At 43.6% G+C, this 22,768-nt stretch overlaps 1 protein-coding gene across 1 annotated transcript in view; it reads right to left on the reverse strand.

Annotated features, from left to right (window-relative positions):
* Positions 1–22,235, reverse strand: part of JAG2 (jagged canonical Notch ligand 2) — a 70,560-nt gene extending 48,325 nt beyond the window's left edge. The window contains exons 1-2 of the mRNA XM_064659370.1: positions 21,855–22,235; positions 21,259–21,582 (exon numbers count right to left, since the gene is read on the reverse strand). Of these exons, the coding sequence (XP_064515440.1) occupies positions 21,259–21,582; positions 21,855–22,220 (690 nt within the window). The 5' untranslated portion in view covers positions 22,221–22,235. The remainder of the gene's footprint in view (positions 1–21,258; positions 21,583–21,854) is intronic.
* Positions 22,236–22,768: the final 533 nt, after the last annotated feature.

The raw sequence follows: 22,768 nt of genomic DNA on the forward strand, positions 1-22,768 counted from the left end.
GTTCATTTCAACCAGTACTAGCAAAACACTGAGAAAATATTTTTAAAGTGACCATGGCACAGATTGGAGGGTGAGGGGATAGGGGCTAATATACTGAAAATACACTTTATTCTGCTAACTTTAGTGTCTGGGTTTATTTTCTGGAAGGAAATAAAACACACAACAGCATTTGTGCTCATCAAATGAAAAACTGGAAGATGTTAAAGGCTACGAATCAGGAGAGCATCAGCGCACTTCTGCAGAAGAGCACAGCTTATGCAAGAACTACTTCGTAGGAGTTAACTGAACAGATATGCCAAGCAGCTTGGAAAGATACAAATTAAGTCTGTTTATCATGGTGATGCTGCTTCAGTTGTGTTTTTTTCTCAGGATTCGTGTTGACATAAGCAACTTCAAAGCATTATTCCACTGTTTGCACTAAACAAAACACTCCCCATACTATCCCAGCGACCTCCTTTATGAGGAGAGGGGAAACAAGACCTGTAAGATTGGTTTTGTCCACTTTCATGAACTGTTACTATTACCTTGATACCTGCAAATCAACATTCAAAAGGTATGGGTTTTCTGGCAAACCAGACATGTCAGATTTTTCATCCCAAGAAAGATGATCAATCTGCTGACAGCACTTTGTCAGGCATAGAACTCATATATAGTCATAGAACACTCAAAGTCAGTCATAGAACTCATATATTCTCCAACTCATAGTCTGAAAAATGCAAGAGGTGAAGGTTGAGTTGAAATCAATACTTGAAGTTTTCTGCATCAATTACATGCTATTGCGTATTAAAACTTCTAACAGACAAAATTATCAATTTCACATTAAAAGGACTGACTGAAGTTTCTACGAGGAAAAACCTCATAAGAATGAGCTATGAAGTAAAAAAGAAAAAGTTTGGCTCCTAAACAAACCCTGAGCCCACCTTATCTTCCTGTTCCACAGCCACACAGTAAATGTAGGGTCTCATCACCAGTAAATACCACTTTTCAAACCTCAATCAAGCATAGGCAGAATTTGTAGTCAAACATTTCGACTGTCAAAACAGGCTGAACAACAACAGCATAGTACTCTTCTTACTGCTAGTCTAATTTTTGTAATTTCTGGAATAAACCATCACCAATATGTCTTGCAAGTCCATTAAGTCTTGACCAGCACAGTCACCTCTCCTGCTTGCTTTCCTAAGGAACTCTGAGACAAGTGAGGCAAACACAGATCTGAGGGCTTGCCCCCCCTTTTTTTTGTTTCAGCACCTTTCCCCCCCCCCCCAAGCAGCCTGCTTGCCATGGAAAAAGCTGACTTCAAGGCAAGCATATTTCATTTCCTTCCCCAGGAACCCTGCAGCGAGTTCTTACAACTTCCTCATGAATAACCCAGAGGTGCAAAGGGAATAAGGAAGAAATAAAGAAAGATTCTGAGAAGATCCAGGACTCATCTTCAATACAGGTTTAAGGGCAGACAAATGAAACAGGTCTGCAGGTTTATCTTTTAGAAAGAGACATTACAGAGTCACAATGGAGACCTTTGCTGAAGGAGTAAATGATCCCCATTGGGGGCGGGGGGTTGGGAGTTGTTTGGTTTTTTTTGAAACTTGAACAATATTCCAGCCACTTGCATGCAAGAACTTGTCTGCTGGTCTCAGAGGCCATTCACCACACAAAATCATAAAGATACCTATCCTCTAAACCCTCATTTTTCATTTAAGCAGCAAGCATAGTGCTTCCCTTTGGAAATCAGGGCCAAACAGCCCCATTTTGTTAGGAGTGGAAGGTCAGGTTAGAGTACTGCAAACATCAGCAGCAGACAGCAGAAAGCAGTTGAACAAGTTGAAGCTTTCTATTTGAAAGCAATTACTGCAGTTATACTCCTCTTGGCCCAGTCACAAAAGCAGAACCATGTTTACAAACTCTGGAGCCCTAATGCTGTTTGAGGGGAACTCTTTATGAATTAGCCCCACCTGACAATCTTTAGGAAGTCTGTAACACCAGGGAGTGGGGAGAGGGGCTATTTTTTGCCATGATTAACAGTCAACAGGCTGATATCTCCACCTACATGAGTCTGAACACTCATTCCACTCCTCCCCCAAACTAAGCAAAATCTAAACTGGAGGGGTGTGTGTGTGTGTATGCATATGGGGGTGGCAGAGGGAAATCTAGATGTCTAGACTACTAAGAGTCATTTCATTGCAAAAAGAGCACAAATAAAAACAACAGGTGAACAGGAGTCAGTCTTGGAGTTAATATACCAAATTTAACACCCAAGTAGAGACTCATTCCAGTAAAATTACCCAGCAACTAGGTGGAAGAATCCTACCAACAACCAGCTGCATGTATCTGAAAGATAAAACAACTTCAAGGAGGGACTCAAAGGGGTATTACAACACCTATTTGGCAGTACCTAGTGTTTTGTGAAACAGGAGCATAGTGTGCTTCTCTCCAGGGTGATCAAACTACTAGGATCATGGCACACCTTACTAGATGATATACCTGTAGGAAGATCTTCAAGTGAAGGTTGAAGACACTCTGATCCTGCTGCAGTGGCAGAATGCAGCAGGAGTTTCTCAACATGAAAGGGTTTTGATATATCACAAGACAGGAAGCATTTTAGCTGAGGAGTTCTCAAAATCATCTGAAGTCACATATAAGCTTTAGCTAATGCCTGTAAAACAGTGACCCATTTTCACAAAAGGCCAAAATGCCATGACTGACTAGAGATCCTCAAGGCAGAATATTAATACGGTCACCTCGGGCCACATAAAAGCAAAGAGAAAGCCCTCTGGAGATCCAACTACATATGAGAAGCTAAACTGTTGGAAGGACTCCACAAGCTTCTTGTAACTAGACAGAAACTCAAAGCAAATCTCAGCCAAGTCAACCTTGTGACAAATGACAAGTCTTAGAGATGTATTTGCTCAAGATACCTCAGTGATACACCGACCTTTGACAGCCCTCTCTGTCAGACAGCTGCTGCAGCCAGGGCAGCAGCACCCCTGAGAAAAAAACGAAGCATGCACCTCACCAATAGTTTTCACAAGGCCAGAAACAAGTCATTAGTTTCTTATTTAGAAAACCTGAAGGATATCTGACCAGGCAGTAGTCATGTGAGGATTTCATCTGAAGAAAAGTTCATCTGCTATCTACTCTCAGCTCACGGGACACTAAAGGTTCTAGAAGAGCCCATCCCTATTTTAAAGCAGTGCCTTTCACCATTACACACATAGCAGTAATGCTAGTCCAGTGGAACAGAAGTAATACTTGCCTCTGCTTTTTATAGCTGTCTGCTATTCATCCCCACCCTACTCCATCCCCCCTCCCCTGATTCCAGCATGTACACATCTCTGTACTCAGGGAGATTAAGTTCCAGCTATGAAGTCCAAGCTGCCAACTGTGGCCACTTAAATTTGAACAAACACTGAAGGATTGACTTCCAAGTCATTTGTTTTCCTTATACTTTCAGAACTAAACAAAAAAAAGCATCAGTGAAAATTCTGCTATTCAGGTACAAGGACTCCCACAATCACTTGCCTTTGTCAAGATTTTTCAGCAAGAAACAAGAATATCAATGTTTAATACCAGTTCATGTTATCAAATTTGTCAGTTTTCTTGAAACACTTCTATTTTACTGCAAATGCCTCCTGCCTATGTCATCTCTAGGCACCTCCTCTGAGACAAGTCTCAGCAAAAGTACTGGTTTATAAAACTAATCAATACATCAAGGGAGACATAGAAAAATCTTTTCCCCAACTGGATAAGCAAGCTTAATATTCATGAAAAAAGTAAGCAATTGCATCTTAGATGAATGACCAGTAACTACAATTTTGTTCTAGTTACTAGAATAGTGACATTCTAGGCAGTCTTTAAACTACTTAATCTTATCATTTCTCTTTCCACAGTACCTTTCAGCATTCTCTGTACCAACTGTCATAATGGGAGTACAGTGCTGCATATCTCATTATTTTAACTTCCAGCCTTGTTGAATGTAAACTAATTTTCAGAGAGCCTCACATAACCCTGAGTTAATGACACCTGTGACCTTGTTCTTCTGTGCAAATCTGTATTGATAAGGTTTCCCAAAATACATCTTGCAACTTGCCGGTTCCACAACCAGTTACTCCTTCAACCCACCAAAGCCATCTTGCTCCTAGCTAAGCGAGTTCCCTTCACAAACTCAACACAAGTTCTTTGATCAGATTACATTAAGAGATCTGCCTCCCACTCTCACCCATGTCTTGACTATTTAATATTCAGATGTCTGTTGGAAAGAGCATCCTGGAGAGAAAGGGAAGCTAGAGAACAGGGCAAACAACAAGGAAAAAAGATATCCAGTGCTATGACACTGTGCGATTCTGTAAGTGAAGGTGGAGGGAAGCAGTGTGGTTCCCCTGTTCTCCCTCTCCCATGAGATGGGATGAACAATCCCCAAGAGGAGGATGTCAGAAATCAAAGGTCCAGAGAAACGCAAGAAGGAACAAAGAGTCAAATTATTTCCACAAGAGAAATGCAAGAGTTGGTCAAACCTCCATAGCCTAGAAGAGACACAAGGGGAATATGCAACAGAAGCCTACAATGCTTCAGAAAGAGACCCTGGGGATGGTTAGGAGTAGATCATCTGTTTTCATGTTCTTGACACAAAAGGCATGAAAGTAAGCTAATAGGATCCATGGTCAGAAGAAATGAAGAAAAGATGGCACTTTAGGCAGAAATTTGCAAAACAATACATAGGTTGCCTAAGTGCAAAGTGGTTTTAAGAGTTTTGTGGGTCCAAGGACAGTGTGGCAGAAATACTTCAGAGAGACCAATCACAGTTAGCTCAGGAAGGTCCCAGGTTGAAAACAAAGCTTGAAAGAACACAGAACAGTTTTCTATATTCTTGCCCTTAGCCTCTCATCAACATTTGCGTACATTCCCTGAACTCTGACTTCAGTATAGGTGCAGTTCCGAAGCAAGTATTTTGCTTTTTCTAATGACTGACATGGACTCGATGATCTCAGAGGTCTTTTCCAACCCAATCGATTCTATTCTATGATTCTAAAACAAGACAGTACTAAAATAAATAAAACGATTACACTGTAGAATCTTGCATGCCTGCCTGAGCCATCACCACTTATCCCAGGGTAATCAAAATTGTGCCCAAGGAGTGTTTGAGGAAAAAAAAAAAAAAAGGACCCAGGATAAACAAAGCACAGTTCTAAATCAGGTTTATAATTATATTTCAGAACTCCTCTTTGAAAACCATGACAGAAGAAGCCATAACTGAAAAATCTAATTAGATTCTCCTTTCTGCAATACTGAAATGTCACATGAAATAAAACAAATGCAAAAATCACCAACCCTTGTATGAAATTCAGTCAGGTACCTGTTGCAGTAAACACAACATATGCTATTCAGGAAAAAAAAAAAAAAGGACAAGCTGAGCTAAAGCTACTAATTGGAGACCTTACTATTTGGAATAAAGGAGGATTGTAGGCTTCTGAAACTTCCCCTGAGGAAATGGTAATCCAGACAGTCTTTAATAGTGATTAAGTCAGGTGACACAAAGCAGAATATTCTGTCATCCAAGGCAAGGTAACAGAAATGCTTGAATACACCAAGCATTTATCCTTTAACTAGAGGAAGAGTGACAAGTGTCAAGTGAAATACTAAGCTTACCAATTTTTCACACAAAAATTCATCAGCGCATTTGTGACAAAAAACCCGGTTTAAGTATAAGAAAACTGGTACTTGTCTTGGAGAGACTAAACCAAGGTTTACCCAAAAAGGTAACTGAAATAATTTGGCAATTCATCTCCAAACTTCAGCTACTCTATTTACATTAGTCCAAATCAATCCCTATTGGGTTCTACATAGCATAGATGAAGGCTGGTGCTATTCCTAATTAAGCCTCCTCCACTAATAAAGTGATTCTGCACTGTCTGTGTGGGTCACTGAGCCAAGTTCACACTAGCCAGATATGTTCTTCCACATTAGCTGAAAAGCAAGCAAGAAATACCTCCCCCATTAAAAGCTGGGACTTTCAGTAACTCAGGACACAGTCTAAGAAGGAACAAAACAGCTTTCAAAACGCCACTCATATACTCCAAGGAGAATTAGGGCAAGAATAGAATAGAAAGGGTGAAAATTAAGTTAGCATGACTGGCACAAAAGCTGTGAAGGCAACAGCATCTGTGACAGTCTGGAAATACCAGCTAAAAAAAGTGTTAGAACTTTAGAGCTGAAAGGGATTAAAAAGCAAAAAACAGTCATAGACTTGCTGCAGAACTTCCTCTAACTTGACTGAACTACCCTCAAGGCAACACTGCTATCCGTAAAACCTATTTTCAAATACTGAAAGGGAGTATTGCCATTACTCAAGATCCCAGACAAACTACAGGAAGAAGCAGACTCTTCAGAGCAAACCAGATTAATTGTCTGGATTTCCAAAAGATGCTTCTAGATACACTGCATGGATACCTAGAGTGCTCCTGATAAAGGGAAGTGGTAGATGTATCTGCTTAGCCCTTCAGATACCTCAGTACCTGTGTACTTGACAGTTGCTACAGTTTCAGTCCAGGGCTCAGGCAACACAGCTTCAGAATTTGAGCAGAGATCAGAATCCTTACTGACCTCAGGAAACACAGTTTAGACCAGAATAAACAGGGGTAAGGAAGCAGGAATTAAGACACAATAAGCCTTCTGGATCCATACCTATAGAGGTAAACCCATTTCAGGTAACCTTGTTCATTTGAACTTTTGCACACTGTCCAGTAGGGAAAGAAAAAACGCCTTAAAAGTTTTGGTCAATAAGCACAGAAGACCTTGTCCTTCAGGTCTCTAACAAGTCATATGAAAAGACTTGCAGAAACTCAATACCATTTAACACCTCAGTGAAACTGCTTTTTTTCCACATAAAGGAATCCCACCTCACCCTGCCTATTCCAATCTGCAACAAAGAACACAGCAGATGCATCTTGGAGGTGATACTTAGATTTACTGGCCAGAGGCCTAGCATCCCATAAAAAGCTTTAGGCATGTGGAAAACAGGCCTCAAAAAGGACAGGTCCTCCCAGCTGCCAGAGCTCTGTTCACACATGAGCACTGTGAAAGAACAATTGACACTATAAAGAAAGATGATATGTGCACAAAGTCAAATGCACCTGGAAGCAGTCTTAACAAGCCACCCTGATCATCACTTTGCTTTGTTACAAAATGAGATGAGAGCTAATGATGACCACAGAATACAGAAGAGTCAGTGTGACCAGCAAATACCAGTACTCAGAAGAACCATTAGTCATCCTTCCTACTGCCACAGCTCCCCTCTGCTGGTTAATTTACCCAGCACATCTCTGTGCACTAAACCTTTATGTAGTCTGATTAAAAGCTAACAAATGTTTAGCTAGCCTTTGATACGGGTGTTAATGTGCCTGTTCCAATGAGGTTCTGGAATGCATAGTGGGATACAAAATAGTATCAGCAAGCTTTCCTTCTACACCTTAGAAGAAATTAGTAGAGAAGCCAGCCAACCACCAAAACTATTTTAAATATAACAGCTACCAACCAAAGCAATAGAATTTGGTATGGTACACTACAACCATACAAGAGGAAGAGACAGCATCCTACTATCTTACCTGAGAGCAGTCAAACAAGTATCACACTCTGTATTATAACTCTTTCAAACAGGAGAGCCTAGTGTAACACCTCCAGGTTACATTTCTGGAGTTTCTAGAGCAGAAGCAGCAGGAAGGAAAATGAAATTATCCCCACATGCATCAATCCTGCAAACATGCTAGAACCTTAAATAACAGCCTTCTCTTCCATCCTGAACAGGAAGAACCCCAGGTACTGATTTTTAATTGAGATCAGAAATTGAGATTAAATCATAAATTATACACAAGAGAGCAGAGTAGCAATTCCAGTAGATGATTTTTTTGTTAGTATCCAGTTTTACTGGACAACAACAGAAAACCAACTAACCAAACAAACAAAAAAAAACAACCAAGCAAAAAAACCAAAACACTGATTTAGATGGAGGGTCATAGGATTAAGTGTAAACAGACACTTTGCCTGATCATTACATAAAAGGAAATAAACAAGCTACATCTTCAGATACTTTCATGACTTCCCAGCTAATATAACACAGTCCTCTCCTGCACAGCTGGAGCTAGCACTAGCATTTTCCAGAAATCCACTGAGCTAATCCAATAGCAAAGAACAGAAGAAAGTATTGATGAAATTAGAGAACAGAGAAAAAGGCCTTTTATAAAGAGACATGTACAACACCAGGCAGACAGTTGGGTACCATCTCAGCTTCCTTCTATTAGATTTCAGCAGAAGCTTTCAGCCCTGCTACCACCTTTGAACTGCTTCAGACAAACTTGATATTAACCAAATATCCACGTCCTACTCTTTTCCTAAAGTTTTGGAAGAAGTCCAAGATAAATTGAGCCCACTATACATACACTTTCTTGTTGCATTAATGAAAGTGTAGCTAGATTGTCTCTTTTGAAGTGTGTGTAACAACCATGAAGACCCATTAACGGTTAGTGCAAGACTTGTTTTATGCTAATATTTAGAATTCAAAGATGAACTAGTAATTAATACTGCTCTTCCCCTCCCCTCTGTGCTCCATGTGGCATGGGTATTAGTGTCCTCTGGGCACTTCAAGCCATGCATCATTATAATTTCAACTTGAAGTCAAGAGGGAATTAAGCTAACTATGTAATAACATACTTTAATTATTGTTCTAAACACAGAACACCTGCATGCACTCTTTTGTATTGGAAATATGCATACTAAGAAGGTAAGCAAATACATTAAAAAAAAAAGATATGCCCCCAAGTTCTGTGTATGCAAAGTTCCCAGGAACAGAGAGTAGTGTTTTAATCTTACCCCTTTTAAATATTGTTAGCTGCTGATAGCACTGCAATCTTTCCCTTTGTTTTTGAAAAAGCAAATGCCCACAAAACCAATTCCAGCTAATGAGCCTAGATATCTTGCCTTAGGAAGAGGAGAGGCCCACACTCAACCTCTGCTCCTAAGGGAGTGGGGATTACAGCATCGTTTTTCTAAGTCCTCTTCAACTCTCTCATCAGTCCTACCCAACTGAGTCACCTCTAGAGCTACTTGGGCAGCAGCAGTCACAGCTGAAAGAGGACAAATGAGATAAAGACTCCACTGGCCCACACTAACAGCAACCCCTGACTGATCAAATATTCATACAGATCCAAACAAGACACATTCCAATGCTGGGCTCTGAGCACAGCTATCATTACAGAGCTTCTCAGCATAAAGCAACACAAGTGTCTCAGTTTTATTGCTACTTGAGTCACACGACAGCTTCAGTCAATTTGAACTTCACATTTTCACAAGAGACTTATCAAACAGATTGTAGATCTGCTCGTGGCTAGTAACAGGAGTGTCATTAATCCAGAGAAAAGGAATAACACACATAATCTGTCCTTCATTTCAGCCCTGAGTGAAACACCAGCTCAGTTTTCAAATTCTGCAAATGGTAAAGAGGCTGGCAGAGAAGTCAACAGATAGAAAACACCTTATTTTAGTTCTCTGTACATTTGCAGGAAGAAGTTGAGCAGAAAAGTAGGAGTCACCACTCTAAGAGTGGGTGCAAGTTCTTTCATGCAGATCCAACTCATGCAAGAAACTTGAATAAAGGATTAAACAGGGACTATGCACACATTTAAATACACATGGTAGAGGCAAAGTTTAGTTGGGAAAAAATAAGTCTATAAATATGTTCCTGAAACAAAATCTTGTATCATATTCCAGCAGCAAGACTGAATCTTCTGAACAATACTTTATGGCTACAGTAAATCTTTATCACATGCTTGCAGCACCAACCACTACATTGTATTTAATTACTCTTAAAAATTAGTTGCTTACAGCAATAGCATAGGTAGCCCACAATTCCACGGCATCTATTTGAATATATGACAACAGCCATGATCAATCCCACCATAACAAAGCAGCATCAGAACTTTAATAACCAATCATATCTTTCATATTCACGTAAGCTGGAGGGGAATCTGATACAGCTTTTTACTACTACAACTCAGACAAACCTCACAAACGGACACACCTTTGGAAGGAAAGTGTAACAAGTGTAGCAAAGCACATGAAACAGCCTTTGAAAGTAAGCACTTGCCCTGTAAATTTACTCTAAGCATGTAAATTCAGAATGCTTCTCTATTTCTTTCCACCCTTCTCCTCCCATTGACATGGATCTGGAAGCTATGAAAGGCATATTATCTCACCAAGTCTTCAAATTAATTTCACTGTTGACCCCTAGTTACTCCTCTGGTGGGTAACAATGTTACACTCTTTCCTCATAAGGATGAGTATCAATGGAGAACAGAAGGAAGCCATCTAAAGTAAGCTAATATTAGCAAAACCTGGAGACTAGTTTTGCTAGTCCAAAGCTGGACTTGTATCTCAAAAGTAGGTACTAGTGACTATTTTACAGTTTCAGTACTTCATTTACCACTCACTCTGCTGTTCTGACTTCTCCAGACTCCTTGTCAAGCTGAAGTTTCACAGGCTACCAAATCTTGAAAATCCATCCTAAAGGCTCAGGGACAGACATTATTGCTGATAGCAAGCTACCACAAGTCAAGACTATTGCTTCATGCCAGCTAAAGCTTATCTTGTTTACCTCATGTTTGCAGTGATCTAGGAGTAAATATGAACAGCTTGAGATCAGTTAATATGCAACAGTTTGTACTTCTGTCTAAGCCCTGTGACAATCAAGGGGCAACCACCTTACCCCTCACCTCTTACAGAACAAGAGGGATGTGAAGAGACTACAAGATATAAACCATACAGCCCTGAAGTTATCAGGGTTACTTAACAGCAAACATCAGAAGGCACTGCAGGAGCACTAAATATTTGACAACCAACACCTTAGGTGTGCATCCAAGTCTAAACATTTCAGTTTCCCTACTTCCTTCCCTTCTTCACTTTCTGGTAGGAGAAAGCACCAATACGTGGGGATGAAGCACGGAAACAACACTCTGTTCTACAAAGGTCTCCAATGGCCAAATACAATACTAAAATATTTGGGGCCTATATATAAACATATGATTTAAACAACAGTTTATAACCAACACAAGGGTGCTATCAGGTCATTGTTGTGTACAAAATCTAGTCATTACTGAGGGGCAACAGACAGCTATACTTGCTCTTAACAGTTCAAGTAAGCATGGTCAGACTTCTAGACTTTGCAGATTGCATGTAGCCAGTTACAGTAAAAATTCCATGTTGTGATACAAGGAAAATCATGTTATTGTAACATAAGGGAATCAAAACCATAAAAAGCACAATTTTTTTTGGTTTTTTGTTTGTGGATTTTTGGTTGGTTGGTTTGGGGTTTTTTGGGGGTTTTTTTGGTTGTGTTTTTTTTTCTACATGGTGTAAGAGAAAGAAACTGCCACTAAAACCTATTAAGCAGCAGCATAGGTTACCAAAGCAGTGCTGTTAGAATTGTCCTCAATCAATAGTAAGAACAGTAAGTGGTACCAAAAACTGAACACTCCAGAAGACTTATACTTCAGTCTTGACTGGAGTAGATCAATAATTAAGCTATTTAAGTATTTCTCAACTTACTGCTCAAAGCACATGTCAATCAAGTCTTCCAAGTATGAAGAAGTTCCCTAATTAGAACTTAAAGTTTTTCAACTGCAATCCAGGACCTTTTACATTAAAAACATAGATTGGGTTTTAAGGTAGACATTTCAGCTCTACAGCATCAATATTACTATTGCCTACTCACTAAGTTTTAAAAATGTAAAAACTATCCAATCTGAACTTTAGATGCCTAGAGTTACTTAAGCTGGTGTGTTCACAGTACTAGAAAAGTACTGGAGAGACTAAAGACCTAGTGGACTGTCTGGAACTAGATGAGGCATTGCAAGAACAATTTAAGCATAATAATAATAATAATCAATTAGTAACATACTAAACAAAACCCACCAGAACACATCCTGCTGGGAACAACAAATATATAAAATCAGGACTTTCAAGCCCGAAGCAGGATGTAAACAGATTGCAGTTTATGTACTAATACTCCAGTCTTATCTCAGATTTAAAAAAAAAAAAAAAAAAAAAAAACAACTTCAGAGAATGAGCACCTGTGCATCTGTCCAAGGGGCATATAATTGCTTACTCAAGGACTATTAGGCTGTTTCTTAGCAACCTCAGCAAGCTCTAATCAAGTAAGACTAAGATTGTCATTTAGCCTTGAAATGCCTTGCCCCTTCCATCTAATATAGCATTCTAACTGCTCTTGAGAAGCAAACAGTCATTTCAACCACAGATAAAAATCAAGGCTTGCTATGTGTTTCAGCTCAGAGTTCTTGTTATCAGAAGATCTTCATGTTAAATATGCTTTATACATTTTATTTAGCATCTGAAACAGCAACTAATAAAATAAACATTTAACTTTTCTCCCTTATATACAAATTAAAGGCTAACTACTATGACTCTAAAGAAAACCCTTGAAAATAAAGTTTAATAAATGAGCATAAGGTATAGCTCAACTCTTGAAAAACAAGATTTTATAACTGTAAAACATTCCACAAATATGATTACAAAAAAAAAATGCTTAATATCAAAAGCAGCAGTAGAGACATTTCAGGTAAATAGCAAGCATTTCTCTCAGAGCCAGATGGTATTTAAATCTTTGGTGATGGTGAAGTGTATCTACCATGTTGCACACATCAGATTTCTAAATTTAAACACCTTTAAGCAAAATCTGGCCATCAGACCAGAAGAAAAAGCCCAAGGCATTGGAGTAATTAAAAAAAATAAACTCATCTGTTTAGTCCTAGTCTACATCACTGCTTGTCTGTATTATCAATGGACAGAGTCTCCACTTAAGAGAGCACCTTTAACCATTAAGTTTTATATACAGTATTTTTTCTTGTACAGTAAGCAAAGACACCACAAGTCTGTGGTTAAATCAAGGATGGTCACCCCTCCCTGACACAAGGTGGTTCTACACAAGAGCCATCACAGCACTCTCTTCAGCTCTCTCCATCCCAACAGGTCTTCCTGGGTGTACAGAGGGGAAGGAGCAGCTCTCAGAGCCCCCTCACCCCACAGGAGGCAGAAGTTCAGTCCTGCCCAACATGAACTAGCAGAGATGCTCTTAGGTACCCACACTGGTTCACTTCCCACCCCCTGGGGGCAGTGGTGGGGTGGGGGTGTTCAGGCCCCACCTGATGTGGGTGTTCAGCTCTCACGTGAGACCTGAATGTGCAGCTCAGAAACACTGAATGAACTTGGCAGACACCACTGCCAACAGTCACCTCTGACCAAAGACTGACCTGTTTTAGACACCCACTAATCAGAAGCCAGACCAGAGGATGACCATCAAAGGTTTATCACAGTGCAGAAGAGGAAGGGAGGGCTGGAGTTACTGCCAAGGAACAGTAGCAACTATCCTTCAGGTAAGCAAATGGCTAAGCATTAAGGAGCCAGAAGCAATGCCATTATACCCTTATTCCTCACTCCTTGAGGCAGAGCCTCTCCTTCCAAATTGATGCTCTCAAGCTCCTTCCAGATCAGAGGATTATTAGTAGCTAGAACTGGAAAGGAAGGAGGGAAAGTAAATGTGTGTGCTGGCAGAAAAGAGAGGGTCACTTTCTAGTCTCCTCAGCAGGCTAAGCAGCTCTGAACTAGAGCAGGCAATGCAAACAGGACCCACACAGAGTTGACAAAACATTGGGCTTGTTTTCAGAAGAGAGGGGAGGGAAGCTTTCTGGCACACAATAACGTAAAGTGTCTGCAGATGACTAAGAATACGGTGTGATCATAGCTGCTTTATGAACTTAGAGTAGTTTTTAAAGTATGTTCATAGCATGTACTCCAGAGCCAACACTCACACAAATCAACACCTAGAGGAAAAACAAGAGGAGTCAGACTACACAAAAAGGATGAATTCCACTCATCTCACTTACACACAGTGACTCAATGGCATCGCTCAACAGAGGGGTCAGACAGTCACTGGCCCACAGGGACAGCACAAAAGTAACTTTAAAGGTTAAAAAACAAAATCACAATTTACCCTACATATCTGTCTCAAATACAATCCATCTCATGCAAGAAAAATTTTGTGGCAACAGTACAGATTAACAACAAATAGATTAAAAACTCACTCACTACACTGTTTTGGCATTTTTTACATCCAGAAAACGTACTTGTTTCCCATAATTTACTGTTTGGCAGAAGCTTAATTTTTGCAGCTTTTGTGCTGACATCCAATGAACTCCAGTAGTAATTCAAAGTGAGCTGGACTTTTACCAGGAACACAAGCAATAGCATCAAACACAGAATGTAGCTTTGGCCACACAAAGTTCCCCAACATCTACACTAACACTTGAACTTCACAGGATCACTCAGGCTGCCTACAATACAGTGGGAATGCAGCCCAGTTAGGCCAAATATCACAAGTCTGATATAACACAACCAATTACGGTCTTACCCCAAACAACTATGCTCTAGATAAAGTTTAAGATTAAAGCTACAAGTAGTCATGTTTTCAGCAAACCTTTCATATGCAAACTTTTTTTTTTGAGAAAACAGGATTTGAAACATCTTCAAACAGTCCAGAGAAAGTGCTATAAAGCCTCCGCTGCCCTGCAGTGACTCAAACATGCTCTGCTTCTACTTCACCCTCTTCTCCAGCTCATATCCTCTACTGTAAGAGTAATCCTGACTACTTTAATACCTATTCCATTTTCAGTCAAAGATTTAATGCCCACACCAGCTGTGTGGCTAGGAGTGTAGCATTTCACAGATAGGCTGGCTGGAGCACCTTCTGGAATAAAGATTAGAAAGTCAACTAGAGGTATACAAGAATACCCACTCTCAGTGGCTGGGAGGTGAGGGAGTTTGTCTGCAAGTTTTAACTTCAGCCTCAATGTTTCCAATAAATAAGCAGGTGTTTATTTAAGGAAGCTTTCAAGGAGTATAAATAGAAGTGTTCTTTACTATCTGACCATCTCTGTGACATTCAAAAACCCCTCCAGAACTTTGAGGTATAAAGTTTAAATAGTTAGGAGAATACTGTCCTTTGAGGCATATTTATTTCAAAGACATAAGAAATTCTAGATTTAGTGACATCAATGCATGAAAGATTAAGAGTGCAAAGAGCATTTCTGCTTAAAATTAGAAGACAGATTTCCTATAGTTACATGAAACTTAAGTCTTTAGACTTTCTATTCTGGGCAAGCTGCAAATAGTTGCTGGCACACACAGCATGCCAATAATAAATCCCTTTTTCAAAGAGTGGTTCTGAAGTGGTTACCATTAAGGCCTTGATTCTTTTTTAGAGGTGACACCTGCAGCTGCTATTGAAATCAACTGGAGTTGTCACTACCCAGCACTGCTGAAGTCGCTCTCTAAAACATCACCTGATTATCTTCTTTTAAGAAAGAGCATAACAAAACCTGAGAACTACTCTTTGCATTTATGTAACTTGAAACCAAAGGGATATCGTTTATATAATAAAACCATTCCCTCAATCTCTCATTTCTGATCAAAAACAGTACCGAGCAGATGGAAGCATACAAATTCCCTAATATAGCTCCCCAGAACTGAGGAAACATAGATCCATGTTATGGATCCAGCAGATCCACAATATATTTGTCCATAAACTGCAACAAGCAGGGAAGGGCTCTACAAGTAAAAGGACTGCAGGTGTTTTGGCAAACTATGAAACAGTTTGGCATGGCAGTTCCACGGGAGTCCTAGAGTCTGCTGACAAGTCCATCAGGCAGTCAGTAATCATGCACCAAGTTCAGGGGAGGAGACAAAATAAATAAACAGTCAAGTAAAAAAAAGGAAGCTCTGTGCTGTCAGCAAAGCCTTCCACCTGGGGGGAAAAAAACTTAGGCTGCTAGCGAAGAAGACATTAAACATTTATGTTAAATAGTCAATATACAGCTACTAACTACAATATTTTTCCACGCTGATTTCCTCTGCTAACGGGGTGTGATGTGTGTACATTATAACCCATCACCACACCAGGTGAATTTCACATTTTGGCAGAAGGTCTTGCTCTTAATTCCTTCTTATTCCCCGCCCTAAGGTCTTGCTTGGAACTGTGCTTTTGCATGCACTTTAATAAAGGAGAGCATCAATGGAGCAAAGAACAATTAATTACAGGTAAAGCTTGCTGTGTCTCACTTGATGCTTCATTTGTCTAATTGTAATCCTTTTTATGAAAAAACATACCTACTGTTCCTCTGGTACAGCTGTGTAGAAGGACCTTTTCCAGTGCTAAACTTTAACCTGCCTAATTTTTAAGCCGAAGGGTTGTCATCCAAGCTGACAGGATGCATGTTTACTCCATCAGGGAGCAGCGAGTAATCTAATCCAGGATATTTTCATTACAAAGCCTCAAGATCCTGATCAGAGAGCAGTGATGGCTGTGTTGAGACAGGAGGTAGACCAACTGTGGATCTACCAGCCAAACAAAAATAGACAAGAGCATTTCCTACAGTCAGGCTATATCTAGTTCCCTACAGGCACCAAGGATCCCAGATAGTGAGCTTCAAGGCTAGATGCCTTCCAGGGCCTGAACACCTTCGTTTTTCAAATTAGAAGGATTGAGAGAGCTTGATGAAGAATCCTAAACTTAAGCAGACAACACGTGGAAGTGCCAAACACAAAGCTGTACCCATTAAGCAATAAAAGCTGTAAGGTCAAGTATTCCTGCTCAGGTTTTGGCAGGGGAGGAGATGGGTTGCTTTCTAAGAATTTTATCACTTACTGCTGCAGCCAAGTTATCCTCTCAGCAGTTTTACATATTTGATGGTTCATGCTCCTGTATATGCTTTAGATCAAGACTGAGCCCCTCCAGGCATTTGGATGAGACTCTCATGTGGACTGAATATGGATGAAACTCACACGGAGCCTGGATATGAAAAATATAAGCATTTTTAATCTACCTGAAAGTTAACAGTACATCAGAAGTTTAGAAAGTGTTGCTACAATCACACTCTAAATAGGAAAAAGCCTTAGTATAGTGCTCACAAAAATAATTAGTTGCACAATTCTAGCGGGGAAGGCACCCTTTACTCAAGCAATTTGTGAGGGCTGCCTGAACCTCTACTACCTCTCCTTCAGATAAGTACACAGAGTCCTGGCTAAGTACTAAGGGAAAAAAGAGATGAAAATGCTTCTTTCTGCTACTTATCTCCAAAGCCCTGAACTCTGAGGTTCACTTGGGGAGTGCAGAGTACACAGCACTCATATGTGCACTCCACTGACTGTCAATCACAGTAGGATCTTGAAAACAGAGGGGCTGAGAGGAGCTAATGATGCATACTGTAATACATGATTTCAACATCCACAACTAGTCAGAACAATTCCTCTATATGACTAATTAACTGAAGTAATGGATGCCATACCAATATTTATGGTACAGGAAAAGCTGTGAATCCCCTGAGGGAAAGAACAGGGTGGAGGGAAAAACCACACACACAACTCCATTTCATGCCATCTTGCAAAGGAGTACAAAAAAATGGTTCCACCCATCCAGCAGAATGTCTATAGTTCAGAGCATCATTTTCAGCACTAACCTTCAATTAACCCCAAATCTAAAAGTCTGCCAATAACCTAATTGCTATTGATAAATATTGCTGTGCCAGGTATTTCTGAAGCTTCAGTGTCTGAACAAACAGCTTTGTGCTAGGAAAAAAAAAACACTAAGACTAATGAACTTAAACTGTGTAACTGATTAGAATCCATTCTTCAAAGCTACTTGGAATTCTTCTGTCTTTTTTGTTTTAAAGTTGCACATAAATTTTAATTGCATCATTTGTTTGTTAACAATCTCAAACAATCATTAAGCTTCAAGTTTTACAGCAGGAGGCAAAGAAATAAATGTGAGGTAGGTGGGTGAAGAAGACAGCTGTATTGTTCTAGCCGTTCCTCAGTCTCTCCCACTGCCAGATTTCTGGGGATGATGTATCCCAAGGTAGCAATTTTAAGAACTTTTTGGCAATGTCCCAAGCTCCCTCCTGCAAATCAGAGATCAGACTAATGATATTAAAAAAGAGAGACAGGAAATAGGAATAAACTGGATAACTGACACTGTAACAAACACCAGAAGTCACTGAACTCTGGTACTGCAGAGTTACAGAGGAGACACTTGTCCAAATTTTGGAATAAAATTTTACCTTGTAAAATTAAAAAAGAAAATCAGTAAACCAAAACAAATCACTTTTCATGAAACTACTTGCTTTACAGCTACTGCTAACTCAGGACACGGCAATATCAAACAGACTTCAAGAAAACCTCCCTCAAGCAATTTAAACATTACTACATTAGTCTCTAAATGAGGGAGTTATTGTTCAGATGAGGTTCAGTAAGAAGTGAACATATACCAATGCTGGCTTTCATTAGGGTTGGATTTTTTTTAGTCTTAAAAATCCAAACTACAACTACTGAAAAAAGTCCTTTTCTCCCTGCCAACACCAAAGCAAATTTGTTTCAGAAGGACACAATTTCCAATTCTCTTTACTTTTGCTCCTTCCCAGCATTTTATATAAGCAATAGTTTCATTACTGTTGTATAGCAAAAATAAAAATCATATGAAAAGGCTATGCCCATTTTGTTGTTTCTTGTTTGCAAACTTGAATAGAGAGAGAATATTACTGGAGAATAATTTTGAAATTACCCCAGGGAGTTGAAACCTAACCCAGGAACTCAATCTACTTCAAAAGCCCCTTGTGTTAAACTAGCATTACAATTAAGCCTGTCCTTGCAGAGTCTACACAGCTTATGTACAGCTCTGACAAAGATGCTGTGTTCCCCATCAACAGACTGAACATCAAGAGTTAAGATCTAACTACAATATACAGGAGGGACTTCTTTTCCATAGGTGCATCCACAGACTGTTTTAAGAAGTACAACTACTCCAAAACCTATTTTTAGAACCATGGGTAGGCTGGAAGAGTATTCAGTAAACCTTCCAAAAATCAGCTAGCCACCCACTAGACTGCAGTGGCACTGTTTAGATAAATTACAGGCTGCTTTGCAACAGCTGCAAGAAAAAAATGGTGGAAAAAACCCCGAGTATTTCAATTCCCTTAAAATGCTGGAGGCAACAACTCAAGAAATAGCAGCAGACAGGGCCCTGTACTGGAGACACTGCTTTAATTCACCTGCAAGAGGCAGGTCAAACAGGCCTTACTTAGGACCAGGTGAGCATAGAACAACAATATCCGGCAGCTGCAAGGTAAGAATGTGCTTATTCCAACAGAGAAAAATCCAAAGAAGGCTGGGCTTAGGGACCTGCACCACAAGGATTATCAAACTCTCCTCGTGTTTCAAGTAGCAATACTAGAAACTGGCAAAATAAAAGCGTGAGTTAAGTTACCTTTACTTCCTCAGGCAGAAAACATATAAAGTTTGAGGTGCTAATGTTACTGCAATCTCCTACTGAAGAGTCTACGATTTCATCAAGCCTCTATTAAATGGTCAATAAAGAGAAGAAAGAATATTAATTTTCCCTTTGATCTTACAACTTAAGAGCACAGTTCTAAATGCCCTGTTTTTACGGTATTGATTATACACATTAATAGGAACGTTTCCAAGTTCAACAGGCCACAGGACCAACAAAGGCCATCAAAACACCCCAACCTGGCAACCAGAGCTTAAGTGCCTCTGCGCAGAAAAAATTATCGGTTGTACTGAATTTTTTTAACCATGTAACTGCTGCAAAACCCCTATCTCCAAATAACAGTCAGTTCTTAAGGCACGAGCATCAGGTCCCTAGCAGCACAGAAAGTTAACTGATTTACGTGGAGTGGGTTTCCTTTAGCTCGAAATGCAAGTGAAGCATTTTTGCCCCTGATCGCTCCTAGCTGGCGTTTTCCAAGTAGCAAAGATCCCGCGAGCTACGTGTGTTTCAGAGAGGTCAGCAAGGGCCATTTCATCTGTTTAGTCACCAGGTGCCAAACGCAGCCCGCAGGTACCGCGGCTCCCGATACGCATCTCTGCGCTCGGGCACCGCACCACCCCCATTCCTCAGCGCCTCGCAACTTGCCAGCTCCCACCCCGTGGCCCACTTGGAAGGGCCGAGGGCAACAGCTGTGAAACTCCCTGCAGGATCCTACCTGCCTGCAGCCGGGCAGGGAGCCCGGCCTTCCCTCCCTCCGCTCTCCACACCCAGCACCCCCAAACAGCAGGAGGGATACGCCAGCCTGCAAGGACGGGGACCAGCGCTGGCCCCTGCGGATGCCCCATCCCTGGAAGCGTTCAAAGCCAGGCTGGACGGGGCTTTGAGCAACGCGGTGCAGCGAAAACTGTCCCTGACCATGGAGGGGGGCAGTGGCAGACCCGGACGATCTACACGGTCCCTTCCAACCCAAATCATTCCATGCGCCCCGCGGGTCAGGCGGCGCACGGGGCGGCGGGGGCTGAGGCAACGCACCCGAGAGCCCCCCGGGAGACACGGAGGGGAGGGCAGGGAAGGGCAGAGCAGCCGCGGGGTTCCACACACACACACGGAGCCGGCGTTTGCGGGGTCTGAGCAGGGCTGCGCTTCGGGAGGAGGCGGCGGCTGCTGCAACCCCCGCTCCCACAACCCGCGCCACCTGGGGAGACGGGGAGCGCCGGGCTCGCCCGGGCGCGGGGTGTCCCCTGGGTGCGGAGTGTCCCCTCGCAGCTCAGGTGTGAGGGTCCCTCAGGTGCGGGGACACCTCCCCACACAGACCCCTCCCCGCCCCCCCCCCCCCCCGCCGCCGCCACGCGCGGCCCCGCCCGCGCCCCGGGGCCGCTCGCGCCCTCCGCGAGCCGCGGCACGCGCCGCGACCCGCCCGGCGGCAGCGCCCCCTGCCGGGGGCAGCCCCGCGCTGCGCGCACCCGCGGGCCCGGGCGCGCCACCACCGCTCCCCCCGGGGGTGGGGTGATTTTCACTCCTCGTTATTATAATTTCCCTTCGTTTAGCCTCTCGCGTTCCGGCAGCGGCAGCCCCCTCACGCCGCCAACCCGCCGGGCCGCTACCCGGAGCGTCTGCACAGCATCCCCCCCCTCCCGCGCACCCCTCTCGGAGGGGCGAGGGCTGCGCACCCCCCCCACCCCCGCATCCCGCTCCGCCGGCCGTGCCCCGCAGCCCCGGGAGGCGGCGGCCGCGCCCAGGCTGCGCACCGGCGGCTCGCCCCGCTCTCTTAACGCGGGAGCGGCACCGACGGGAGCGGGCGGGGGGGGAACCACACACACACAAAAAAAAGGGTGATAGCGACAGCGCGATCATCAACCTACCGGCCACGCGAACTGGAAGGGAATAACAATCCTGCCCGTCTCGGGGGTTCTGCCTTGGTGGGAGTATTTGTTGCTGTTCAAATAGAAAATATTTCCACCGAGAACGGGGGTAGATCCGAATCCGTAGTTGCAGGGTCCGACCGGCGTGATCTTGGCCTGATATTCCTTGAGGCAGACTTTCACGTAAGTGTCGCACTCGTCCCGGGAGCAGTCCTGGTTCTGGGGGCTTTTCATGCCATCGCAGCATTCCCCATTGAGCAACTCGCCGTTTACATTCCGCACCGAGTTAAGCTGCAGCTCGAAATAGCCCGTGGAGCGGGACACCTAAAAATAAAAGCCGAAGGGGAGAGACAGCCTCGTTACTACCGCGGCCGGGGGTGCAGCGCCGGCAGCGCGGGGCTTGCGGGTCCCCGGCTCCCCGCGATAACTTTCGCCGGCTGCGGGCTCAACAGAGAGACAGACAGATAGATGGATAGATATAATATTATATATACATAAATAAGAAATGAGCAAGGTGGAAACGGAGCGGGGAGAACGCAGAAGGGACCCGCGGACGCCCCGCGGCCGGAGCGGAGCCCCCCGCGCCCCGTCCCTACCTGCACGCAGGAGGCGAGGAGCAGCGCCAGGCCGAGCGCGGCGGCGCGGGGGGCCCGGCTCGGCCGGCCGGCGCCCCGCATGCCTCCTCCTCCTCCTCCTTCTCCTGCCGCTGCCGCTCCGCGCCGCCGCCTCAGAGGAGCCCGCCGAGCCCACCGGCCACGGACCGGCGGCCGCTCGCGGCATGGGCGGCGGGGGAGCCGCCCGCAGCGCGCCGGGGGGCGCAGGGCATGGGCTGCCGGCGGGGCCGCCCGGAGCGCTCCACCACCGCCGCCGCTCCCCTCCCGCGGGCTCCGCTCGCCCTCTGTGCGCCTCGGCTCCGCGGACACCCAACAAGTAGGTGCCGGAGTGACAGCTTCATTACCCATTCGCCGCCGCGGCCGCCGCCTTCATATTAATGAGGGGGACGGCCCGGCCCCGCGGCCGAGCGGGTGGGGCCAGCGCCGCTCCCGCCGCGGCTCTTAAAGGGCGGCGGGCGGCCCTCGCTCCGCCCTGCCCTGCCCCGCCGGCCCCAGGTGGTGGAGGGGGATGATGAGGGATGCGGGATGCCTGCGGGAGGGGTACGCGCTCTCCGCGTGTCGGTGGATGCGGGGTGCGCGCACCCACGGTGTTAGAGGGATAGCCCTGGGATGGGGGTGTGTGCCCGCGGCGTGGAGGAGGGCGTAGGGTGGATGTACCTCTGGTTGCAGGGGAGCACGCGGTGCGTGCGCCCACGCTCGTGTGGAACTGCCCAGGGCGTATGCACAGATGGGCATGGAAGAGTACACACAACCAAGGAATGCTTGGGGTGGGAGCACCCCGGCAATGCAGGAGTTGGCACAGCTGTGGAAGAGTGTGGGATCACCTACAACTGTCAAGAAGCGCTTTAGATAGGATCACCTAGAGGAGTGCTCAGGGTGCGGTCACTTACAGCTGT

This window comes from Pseudopipra pipra, chromosome 6, assembly GCF_036250125.1.
Source record: "Pseudopipra pipra isolate bDixPip1 chromosome 6, bDixPip1.hap1, whole genome shotgun sequence".
NCBI classification, from domain to species: Eukaryota; Metazoa; Chordata; class Aves; order Passeriformes; family Pipridae; genus Pseudopipra; species Pseudopipra pipra.